We start from the raw sequence: 11,665 nt of genomic DNA on the forward strand, positions 1-11,665 counted from the left end.
CTTTCACTCACTCGTAAACAAGCTGACAATCGTACGGTGTGCACATCCACGTGTGCTGTGGCCCGTATCTGAGCATGCTGTGTCATCTGTTCCGACAAACGCGGATGCGCGCGTTCCTAGATTTCCATCAGGGCCTTCGCTATCTGAAGGGACAGGGATTACCTAATGAGGGGTGGGGTGGGCAAGGCCGATTGGAGGCTTTGACTTCGGGGGCAGGATGTCTCGGCGCTCCCACCAAGGCAACGCTGGACTATTATTAATTGGAGACGGAAAGGGAGCTCTCGTGGAGAGCAGGGCCGCAGATTGAACATAGTAAGTAGGGCGAGCAGATGTCAGTGCTTTATCTGCTGTGTTAAGTCCAGCGGTGGGCGTGCATGTGGCCATATGCCGCTCCGGTTGGACGGGAGGACTGGAGGAGAGGAGAAGGAGAAAGAGACGGAGAGAGAGGCGGAAGTGCAGCGCTGCCGTTACGGGAAGAGAAGATCCCCAGGGCTCTGGATCGTCCCTGGGGTTTGTGGTGTGGTGGCCATGTTTCATAGTCTGCCTTCTACTCCCTGGAATGAGCTCTGGAACAGTTTCTCTCCGCCCTTCTTCCTGTTGAACACCTCGTCTTTAATCTATACGCCGACTCAATGCCTGTCTCGTGTCTCTTATGGACTCTTTCGGTTCCTTCGACTGCGGCATTGCGCTACAAGAATAGTGACACATCTATAGGAGAACTTACTTTTAAAAAGTAAAAGTGGAAAGTAGATGAATCACATAAGATTCAAGTTAGTCATAAGTTTCAACAACCGAGAGTTTCGTTGACATCTAGCCTTGATTCTAGTAGGGCTGCTCGATTTTCGAAAAAATCATAATCACGATTAGTTGGGTCAATATTGAAATCATGATTATTCAAACAATTATATTTGAGTTTGAAAACATGATGTATTTATTCAGCATGTCTCTCCCAAAAACACTTTGTAACTGAGAACTTTGAAATTTCGCCTTAAAAAAATACACAAAATGGTCAAAAAGAAATTGTTAAAATCTGATATAATGTACAGCTATTCTATAGAACATAAAATAAAATAATGATTATATTAGTTTTGTGATCATTCACGCTAAATTCGCAGTCAACATCAAATTTCGATTAATCGCCCAGCCCTAGTTTCTAGTGTCTATCTTGTTCACTCGAGCAAAGACTTTCTCCTCGCTTCCTCTTGTTTCCTTACTTATGCTCTTTTGTCGCTTCCCTGCCATGCTTTTTGGAGCGTGAAGAAGCAATGTTTGTGTTCGGGCCACACTCCGCCATCGCTGAACGTTGTGCTGCACTCGGCCGAAACCTCCGCCCGCCGTACGAACCAGAGAGACACGGTTTTATTTAAACTAAAGGCTTTAAGTAACGTAAGCAATGAGCCAGTGTGGAAAGGGGTCAGTCTTTTGGTTCAAGTATATTTTCAAGGGCTACAATTATATAGTAGATACAGAATCTGGATCTGAATTTGTTGTAGTTGGGAATGGTGGGTTGGGATGAGGTGAAAGTCTGCGGTATGGATACGTGCAGCGTGACTTGTCAAACATGTCAAGCCCTGTCAGGAAGCTAACCGGAAAACAGGCTTATTCTTATGAGGAAAAAAACTGGAAGTCAAGGACACGATATAGAGGTCAGCGCACAGTAAGAAGGCAGCTTTTCTGGGATCCAGTCGTACTTCTATAGTATAGCAGAACCCCTGGTGAGAAACAACACAGAGCCTGGGCCCAGAAGCAAGACTACAAAGGGAGGACCTTTTTTCCTGTGTTGTTACAGAGATATTCTACCCAAGGGAAACTCATTAAAACTCAGACGGAGGTTTCAATGCATGCAGTATTCCAGTGGCAAGTCTACACGGTGTTGATTTGAAACCTTTATAGACACTTTATCTAAGAACGCTGTGTCTGGACGGGATGTTTTAGCTTATCTTCCCAATGGGACCTGTTGACTTGTGCTGGCCGGGTCAGTTTGACTTTGCCGTTAGCCAATTATTTGCTTATCCGATGCCCGCACTTCGCGACGTGATTGGTCGAAAACAAATACAAATACGAAGCTAGAGAAAGTGAAACTACACTTTCATCCAGATCTGAGCTCATCCACTATGATGATTTGGGAGGCTTGGAGAAGGCTCTTAAAGAGGCGGTGGGAGGGGGGGGGGGGGGGGGGGAGGAGGGGGGCGTACCATTAAGGCACAGTCCTAATGACTCAGAGATACTCAATATTGACACATCCATAGGAGAAGTAGCATTTAAACACTCAAAGTGATGACACCTATGGAAAGTAGATGAATCAGATATGATATAAAAGTTTCAAGATCCGATGCAACCAAGAGTTGCGTTGACATCTTGCCAGTCCTAATTGCAGCGACCCGGGTTCCGTGGCTCCGGACCCTCGTAGAAGGAGACGAGAGGGGGGAAGAGAGGCGGGAAGAGAGGCGGCACGCGTGTTGGTTGTCATGCCAACGCCGCACCACTGAGTGTCGTCAATCCCTGCACCCCGTCGCATTGGCAACCACACAGCGTCACCCCAGGGACATCACTTGTGACACCCGGCGACACGCACCGCTTGAGCAGTGCCGGAAGGAGAGAGAAAGAGAGAGAGAGAGAGACGGGGGAGAGAGAGAGAGGGAGAGAGAGAGAGAGAGAGAGAGAGAGAGAGAGAGAGAGAGAGATGGAGAGAGAGAGGGAGGGAGAGAGAGAGAGAGAGAGAAGGAGGGAGGGAGAGAGAAGGAGAGAGAGAGAGAGAGAGAGAGAGAGAGAGAGAGAGAGAGAGAGAGAGAGAAATTGATACATTATACAGAGAAAACAAATGGAGAATGAAAGAAACCGGGTGGTGTGTGGTGTCACACACCGTGTGACACATTTTCTCGGTTGAAGCGGTGCCTTGCTCGAGGGCAACAGGAGTCGCTCGGTGAACTTTGAGTATCCCATATTTTTTAAGCAGCAGTGTTTTAAAGTGTCAACCTTCAGGCCAACAGCTCACTCTTCCCGGAGTCCCCCCCCCCCCCCCCCCCCACCCCCTGCTCCACCCCTCTCTATGACCGAAAGGTAAAGAAACGGTCACTCGGATGAGATGGTACCCCAGTAGCCAGTAGCGGATAACAAACCCCCCCACTTGGCTTTAGAGAAGCATATCGATTAACAGAAGGTAAGGATTAACCTTCTGCTGTTGTCGGGGAGCCAGATCAAAGAACTACAAAAAGAGAGGAGAGCGGGAAGACAAGCAGGAACAAAAAGTACATTTCTAATTGCATTTTATAGCACTCTGCTGTCCCGGAGAGCATAGTTTCTCCAGGTCGTCTGGAACAATGTGTCAGTAGAAGGGGACGTTTAATGCCAGCCGGTAGGTTTCGGACATCTGCTGTTTCCGTTGTCGGTAGATTAAAGGGAAACTCATTTTCTCCTGGTTTAGCTGAATGTTTAATTAAAGGTCCTCCAGGGTCGCGGGCCGGGCTCCGGGCCCACGGCCCAGGGGACACCCGGCCCGACACCATTACTGCTCTTAGATTGCCTTAGAGACTGAGGGTGCCCCGATCGCCATCGGTCCTCATAATGTGTGTATGGGCCTGTGTGTGTGGGGGGGGGTGTGAGTGCGTACGGTGTGTGTGTAGGTGAGGATAGGCTGTGTGTGTGTGTGTGTGTGCATGTGTGTTTGTGTCCGGGTGGGGGTGTGTGTGTGGGGTGGCGTGGGGGTGTGTAGGTGAGGATAAGGTTGGTGTGATTGTGTTTGTGTCTGGGTGTGTGTGTTTGTGGGCTGTGTGCATGTGTGTCTGAGATGGGTGCATGTGTGTGTGTTTTGTGTGTGTGTGTGTGTGTGTCTTCAAATGAGCCCTGTGTTATTTAGGGATTGAGGGATGAAATAGATATTGCACAAAGTTGATGAATAATTAGGAGCTGGGAACTTGAGAGAGAAAGAGAGCATCTCTATAATTTATTCCATACCTTGAGGCGCTGTAGGTAATTTATACATTACCAAACACGGAATATGCTGTAGTTCTCTCTTTCTTCCTACCTCTCTGTCTTTGTCCTCCGGGGTCTCGTCCGCGACTCCTCACCTATATCTCCCCACAAAGCCTTCCCCTTTTTTCCTTTCCTTCGGTGGCCATTGATTCCCTCATCAACCATTGGTTACTGCTGGCCTGCGCAGTAAAGCATTCAATTTGAAAAGGCTTCACTCGCAGCGGGCAATCAGTCCAGACAAGGCACTCTACTGGAGGCCAGAGTATTTGGTGGGGAGAGGAATCTGACAGTAAACCACTCAGCGGGTCAACAAAGCCAGCGGCCTGAGCGGGGCAGTTAATCTGAGCTTTAATGTGATGTAGAGCAGATTTACCTTCATACGGCTGGCCCGGCCTTTGATGAGCAGGTTATCTCCGCGGCATCAGCGGCATCAGCTGTCTCTCTCCCCGTCGTCGGCTCTGGAAGCCCTGTGAGAAACTTACAACGTTGTGTATTGTTTTCATTGTTTGAACGTCTGTTTTCCTGTCGTTCACCTTGGACTTTAAGTGCATTTTGAGATTCAGGTGATCGAGCTTTTCTACACTTTCCATTCATGGTATAATCATTCGTTCAGGTGTTCAGACAGTGTAGTGGGATAGCCCACTAGTCGTATGTAAAGCAATATCAAGCATCATGGAATGATCATAACTGAATAACGTTGTTACTTAAAGGGGGCATATTATACAACCTGGTGTGAGTGTGATTAGCAGTTGCAAGCCGTTTTGGAAATCTGCGTCTTCTGACATCACAAGTGGGCGTGTCCGCCTCGATGTGTGCTGGATAGATGAGCAACGTTTGCTTCAGTCCACCGGGTAGGCCGGTAGACTGATCTATCCGGCTAATCACACTCACATCTGGTGGTATAATATGTCACCTTTAATGTCTTTTACTGTGCCTCCCGAGACAGCCAACACAAAAGTTCTCACCCCCGCCCCCCATCCACCTTAACAAACTTCCTCTCAACCATCTTCCCTCTGACTGAAGCTGTTCCCCCTTCCCCCTCTCTCTCTCTCCCGTCCAGAAACAACACGTCTTCAAGAAGACCCTGCAGGCCCTGATCTACCCCATCTCCTCCACCACGCCGCACAACTTTGAGGTGTGGACGGCCACGGCGCCGACCTACTGCCATGAGTGCGAGGGCCTGCTGTGGGGCATCGCGCGCCAGGGCATGCGCTGCTCCGAGTGCGGCGTCAAATGCCACGACAAGTGCCAGGATCTGCTCAACGCAGACTGCCTGCAAAGTAAGGACCCGGACACAGCCCCCCCCCGTCCCCCCCCCCCCGTCCCCCCCGTCACCCCCCACTCCCACTCCCACCCCGATGCCTCAACACAACACAACGCGGCGCCCGGCCTGCAGCCCGGTCGGACCGTGTTCAGTGAACCGTCGCGCCCCGGCCGCGTCAATGTTCTCGCCAAAATATCACGACCTCGAGACAAAGAAACATATTTCATGTTTCAGCCAATTGACGAGTGTGGAAGGGAGGGGGGAGGGGGGGAACTGGAGAGGGGGGGAGGGGGGGGAGAGGGGGATGTGCATCCGCACCGCACCACACTCGTATCCAGAAACACTGGGTGGCAGGAAGTGAGCGCCCACACCCACACACGTGTTTGTTTTTAGACGCTCCCCCCCTGTTTTTTTCCGCGGCTACACAAACACAGCGATGGGAAAAACGGATTCAGGTGTGTTGCGGATGCTACTTCTCACCCTCTTTGTCATTTTTTTTTACACTGCATCACTGCGTTGGTGTGGATAGAAATACCGCTTTCCAATTCCACGTCTGTTATCTACGTCGGTCGCTCCATGTCTACCTTGTGTTTTGTGACGTACGTGCGTTGTTAAGCGTGGTTTTTAATTCAACAAGCCGTGTTATGGTGAACGGTGGTGAATGTTCCGGCATTCCGGGGCGTTGCGTAACATGTAGCTAACAGCTCGGAGGGATACGCTGCGTTACGCTGCTCGTTCAATCACTGATGCCCGTGACAATCTGAAATCATCCCTCTCAATCTGGCCCCGGCGCGGTTTTACGCCCAACAGATGTGACAGCGCGGCGGTGATCCACGCTGCGCCTACAGTCTCACACACACTCTGCCACTGGATTAGCTCGTAGCACGGGCGGTTCTGCAGTTCGCAGTTTTTCTGAATGTGATTTATTTTGAATCCCTGTTTTAATCTTCAATGGGGTCTGATGAATTGATTAGAAACAGGAATCAGACGTTACATGGCTTCTCTTATTCTTTTGTCGCTGGCAGAAACGAGGCCTAGAACCAATACACAAACACGCAGGCATGCACACACACACACACAGACACACACACGCGGGCACACGCGCATACATACATAGGCACGTGCATTCTCTCTACGTACAGCACTTTACGGAGGAGTATAAACCTAACTCACACACACAACCACACACATGCACGGGACACGCGCACACTTGAATGCATACATAGGCACATGCATTCTCTCTAACACACACACCTCCACTCACACACACACACACACACACAAACACACACACACACACTCTCACACACACACACACACACACACACACACACACACACACACACACACATAGGCAAACATACATTCAAACACACCCACGTTACCATTCAACATTCCCTTCCCCCATCAAACCATTACAGCCACACATTATATCTCTAGAGATATGCTCTATTTTAGGAGCCTATAAAACATGTCCTCTTTGTTGTATTCGTACGCCACATTTTACGGCGTGCATACAGAGTATTAGCTTAGCGCAGCAGCCAGCGCTCAATCATTGTCAGCAAAGAGTAGCTTTAAGGCTGGCGTGAATACATCTGGGCTATGAACACTCACTGCTTAAAGCTGCTGAGATAGAACACCTTTATACTACGCAGCAGACTCAAACATCTCCCTCACTTTTGATTTGTTTGTGTTTGTGTGTGTCTGTCTGTTTACGTGTTTGTGTGTGTGTGTGTATATGAGTATGTCTGCCTCTTTTTGTGTGTTTGTGTGTGTGTCTGTTTATGTGTATGTATGTGTGTGTCTGTTTTTTTTTGTGTGTCTGTTTATGTGTGTGTGTCTGTTTATGTGTGTGTGTGTGTGTGTGTGTGCATTTATGTATGTGTATATGTGCATGTGTGTATCTGTTTATGTGTATGTATGTGTGTGTCTGTTTATTTGTGCGTGTCTGTTTATGTGTGTGTGTTTATGTGTGTGTGTGTGTGTGTGTGTGTTATGTGTACGTGTGCTTATGTGTGTGTGTGCGTGCATTAAAGGGGCGGTGGAGAAGAGCTCCAAGCACGGCGCCGAAGACAAGACGCAGAACATCATCATGGCGATGAAGGAGCGCATGAAGGTGCGGGAGAAGAACTGCCCCGAGGTGTTCGAGGTCATCCAGGACATGTTCCAGGTGCCCAAGGAGGAGTTCGGCGCACACCTGAAGACGGCCAAGCTGGCCGTGCTGGAGGGTACCTCCAAGTGGTCCGCCAAGGTCACCATCACAGGTCCGTGACATCCCAACCTGAGACCCATGTGTGGTGAACCCGCTTTCACTATCGCTGTCATTAAAGGGTTCATATCGAACTGGTTTCACTATACTCACCAGCACAGGTCGGGATCTGTGACATCACAACCTGCGGTCAAGGTTTGGGGAATCAGTTTTTCACTATTAGTGTCCTTAAAGAGTCCACCCCAAACTATTTCGGCCATATTCACCAGCACAGGTCAGGATCTGTGACATCACAACCTGAGGTCCATGTGTGGAGAACCTGCTTTCACTGTTTACATCATTAGAGGGGCCAACACCGTCAGGGGTCAACATCATTGACATCATCTTCAAAGTTGATGTCGCTGTTCTTTCACATGAATCATCAATCCCTCTCTGTCGTATAGGCACCGTCGTTAGATCATCAACCACAATGACATTAAAGTAACCCTGCCGTGATTCTTAATGATCAGACGGATACAGTGTCAGAAGACAGCGTGTTGAGTTCAAGGTTGTCACCGTTGTTTCATCCTAATGTACACGGTGTTTAACATCTGAAATTATCCCTGAATACAAGAGATCCACCTTGTCACAGCCAAAACATAATCAATATGGATCTTCTCCTAAACCCTCATTCAGTCAATATTCCAAGCTCAAGTGAATTCGACTTAGTTTAGATTCTGATTGAAGCATTAGTCTTCTGCCAAATCGGGAAGCGCCGATGTGCTGTTTTAAACCAGCAAAGTAGCATATAGCAAGTGGGCTATGAGACCCAGCCCTGATCCTGTAATGAGTGACCTTTGACCCCTCCAGGCTGACCCCTAAGCCCCTGACTCCGAACTCCCTCCTAAACTCAACAAGGGTCTAGGATTCGTCCTAGATGACGCACCGTGGTATGCTAATGAGTATTTATTTCTGATTAACCCCGAGAACTCTGGATCATTAGCCCTTAGCCCTGAACATAAAACATCTCTATAGATTTAATTAGATATAATAGATTCTGGAGTTGGTTGTCCCACACTGCCCAACACACTCACACGCAACTAAGTGTGCCTCTAATTATGAATCAGAAATCGATCTCTTAAAAAAAACAACATACGGTACTATTGAAGGAATGTCATTCATGTTCCTTACTGCCTTTGTCCCTGTTTGTACATTAGGTACTCCAGTCAATAGTTTATCAAAGAAATCGTCAATTCATACAGATAATATAGACAGTATATTCATATATATATATATATATATATATATATATATATATATATATATATATACTGTGTATATATATATACAGTATATATATATATTTAAACAAGCTGTACCCTTGCGGTCATCCATACTATGAATGTATGCACTTTTGGTTTGGTAGGACTCTTCATTGATGCTAATTGGATACACTGACTAGACACTGACTTGGGGTGTGATAGATTAATGAAGCAAAAAAACTAACTATGAAGCAAATGATACCAGCGAGGCATAAAATAAACATAAATTACCACCACTTAGCCATTTTCAGATTTCTTCCAAAAAGGACGATAGAAAAGCAATGAAGGAGAGAATTGCCCAAAAGTGCATGCTCCATCTTAAAATAAAAAAACGTCTTAAAATAAACATTGAGCACACGTAAAATATATCCTACAATAATATTCCAATATTCCTAACGGGCAGAAGAACCTTGTATTTCCTGCTTACGGTCGGCGTGTGCACCCCCCAACCCGACCCAGCTTCCTGCTCACAAACCGCTGAACCCCTGGCTGCCCGCGCCCATCCATCACCATGGTAACCAGGCGCAGCCCTGGGACACTCTGTGTAGAGTTTATCGCTCGGTTTGCACATCTGTTTAGCTGCAGGAGGAGGAGGAGGAGGAGGAGGAGGAGGGCCGAGCACGTGACGTCAGGAAGCGAAGGACGGATATTTCACAATAAGAGCGTGATTAGAGAGATGGAAGAAAGAAAAAGAGAAAGGAGAGAATGAGAGAAACATCAAACACTATAAGGGGAAGAGCGAAACAAGAACCTAACGGATCGTTAGCGTCATCTTACCGAGCGTATTGAACTCTCCGTCGAAGGCTGTGTTCATTGAGCCAGTATTTATCTATTATTTGTTCGATCCTGCATCTCTCTGGCGTGCGATGCTGCGTGTCAGCCGAATGCAAATATGAAATTAGCGACAACCTTGCATGAAATATTCCCCCGACATATGATCCACGAGAACCACTCTCCCAAATCCACTATCCCCACAATCAGCTAATTTTGAGAACCTCCAACCAATCATGTACTCCATAACCTCCCCATGTGGGACGTGTTCCCCTCCCCCTACTACTGAGGAGGTCCAAGGAGGCCTGTCGGGAAAACACGGGCTTAGCAAACTCGTTCTCCCTCCGTCGTTTATCTCTGCTCACAGCAGCCAATCACGACCCGGATACGCCTTGTGTTTCTCTACTCCCAGTGCCTTGCTCAAGGACGGCACCGACTGGAGATGCGTTCACAGGGTTTGAACCGCACACGTCAGCAAATAAGCAGCACCGACTTTCTTTCGCCGTGTCAAAAATGTTGTCACCTCTATCTGCTTCGCCTCGACCCTCTTATAAATATCATGGGAATATTAGATTACAAAGTCAATAGTTCAGCAATTTTCTGTTGTGATTTGCCTGCAAAGGCCAAACAGTCGATACGGGTGTGGATAAAGGTTACGGTGAAAGTGACGGCAATGACGGTGTGAGTGGAGTATAGGTGCCCTCAAGAAAAATATATGGGGACACACACGCCCTGTCTGAGGCGAGGTGGGTCATCCCTTGACCTACATCAAAAACAAGAAAGGGTTAAAGCCGTACTCGCTGCTCCAACACGCGGGCCAGCTAAAAGGTGGGGGGGAGGGAGGGGGTAGCGATTTATCGTGGAGGGGGAAGGGATTGCAATAGTCGACTAAATGAAATATTTAGCTAGCAAAGTGAACTGGGCCCGCAGAAACGTGCGTGAACAAAACCGATAAACCGCACCTTCCTGCAACCGCCCGGGTTGGGCTTGCATCTCCTGGTGTTGTTTTCCTCCCCCCTCTCCTGAACGGAAGCCTTTTGATTTCGGGTTCGCCTGGGGAAGGCAGGCCGCTGCTCCTCATTTGTCAGAGCCTGAGCCAGCCCACCGATTCCTGTCAGAGTGGGCTGGGGGATATATACGTACCTTGAATTATTTAGACGGTCACTTATACATATTTAATGGCCCAGTGTCCTTTTTCCTATTTTATGGCGCGAGTGAAATACTCCTGTCTCTCTCTCCTGGATCTAGGTGTGTGTGTGTGTGTGTGTGTGTGTGTGTGTGTGTGTGTGTGTGTGTGTGTGTGTGTGTGTGTGTGTGTGTCTGTGTGTCTGTGTGTGCGTGTGTGTGTTTGCGTGCGTACGTGCCTGTGCGTGCGTGAATGCTTGTTATTCGATTCCTCCTTTCATAACTAGATGCACCAAAGAGGCAAACCACTGATTTATCCTGACATCTCGACCTCGCACATTCTGACTAGACTGCTACACATAAACAGGATTACATTTAATACAACAGAGCCAGCCAATCAGTGTGCTCCATGGTTCCCATAAAAGCTGTTGTTACGTAATGGTTTATTTTTAAGCTCTGTGTTGTCTGACACGCCGTGACCCTAACTTCCCAGCAGAGATTGTTTTGGACAGGGCATACTAATTATTGTTTTATTGGCTCACAGTTGGATCACATTGAACAATTCACAAAATTATTATGGGAAACCACTTCAATTCGCTGAGCCGCATTCAACTTCTTACAGGCTCCAGCAATTAGAGGCAATGCATGCCTCTAATTGGTGGTGCTACTGGTACTGGTACTGGTATGTCTGTATGTATGTGTGTGTGTGTGCGTGCGTGCGTGTGTGTGTGTGTGCGTGCGTGCGTGCGTGCGTGCGTGCGTGTGTGTGTGTGTGTGTGTGTGTGTGTGTGTGTGTGTGTTTTTTTTATGTGTTTGCATATGTAGGTGTGTGTGTGTGTTTGTATGTGTGTGTCTTTGGGTGTGTGTCTGTGCGTTTGTTTCTGTGTGCAATGGGAATTCATGTAGCTACTCTATAAGAAAACAATGTTTGGAAGGCTTTGATGTTTCCCAGCCTCACTGTATATATTATCGTCATGTGACTCAGCTTCCTCTCCTGTTCTTCTCCAGTCATGTGACTCAGCT

General features: G+C 47.8%; 1 protein-coding gene across 2 annotated transcripts in view; it reads left to right on the forward strand.

The window, feature by feature from the left end:
* The window catches only part of unc13c (unc-13 homolog C (C. elegans)), a 122,062-nt gene that overhangs the window by 24,528 nt on the left and 85,869 nt on the right, over nt 1–11,665 (forward strand). For both annotated transcript variants that reach the window (XM_030377289.1, XM_030377290.1), the window contains exons 8-9: nt 5,033–5,252; nt 7,273–7,500. In XM_030377289.1, the coding sequence (XP_030233149.1) occupies nt 5,033–5,252; nt 7,273–7,500 (448 nt within the window). The remainder of the gene's footprint in view (nt 1–5,032; nt 5,253–7,272; nt 7,501–11,665) is intronic.

The sequence above is a fragment of the Gadus morhua genome, chromosome 14 (assembly GCF_902167405.1).
Source record: "Gadus morhua chromosome 14, gadMor3.0, whole genome shotgun sequence".
Taxonomy (NCBI): domain Eukaryota; kingdom Metazoa; phylum Chordata; class Actinopteri; order Gadiformes; family Gadidae; genus Gadus; species Gadus morhua.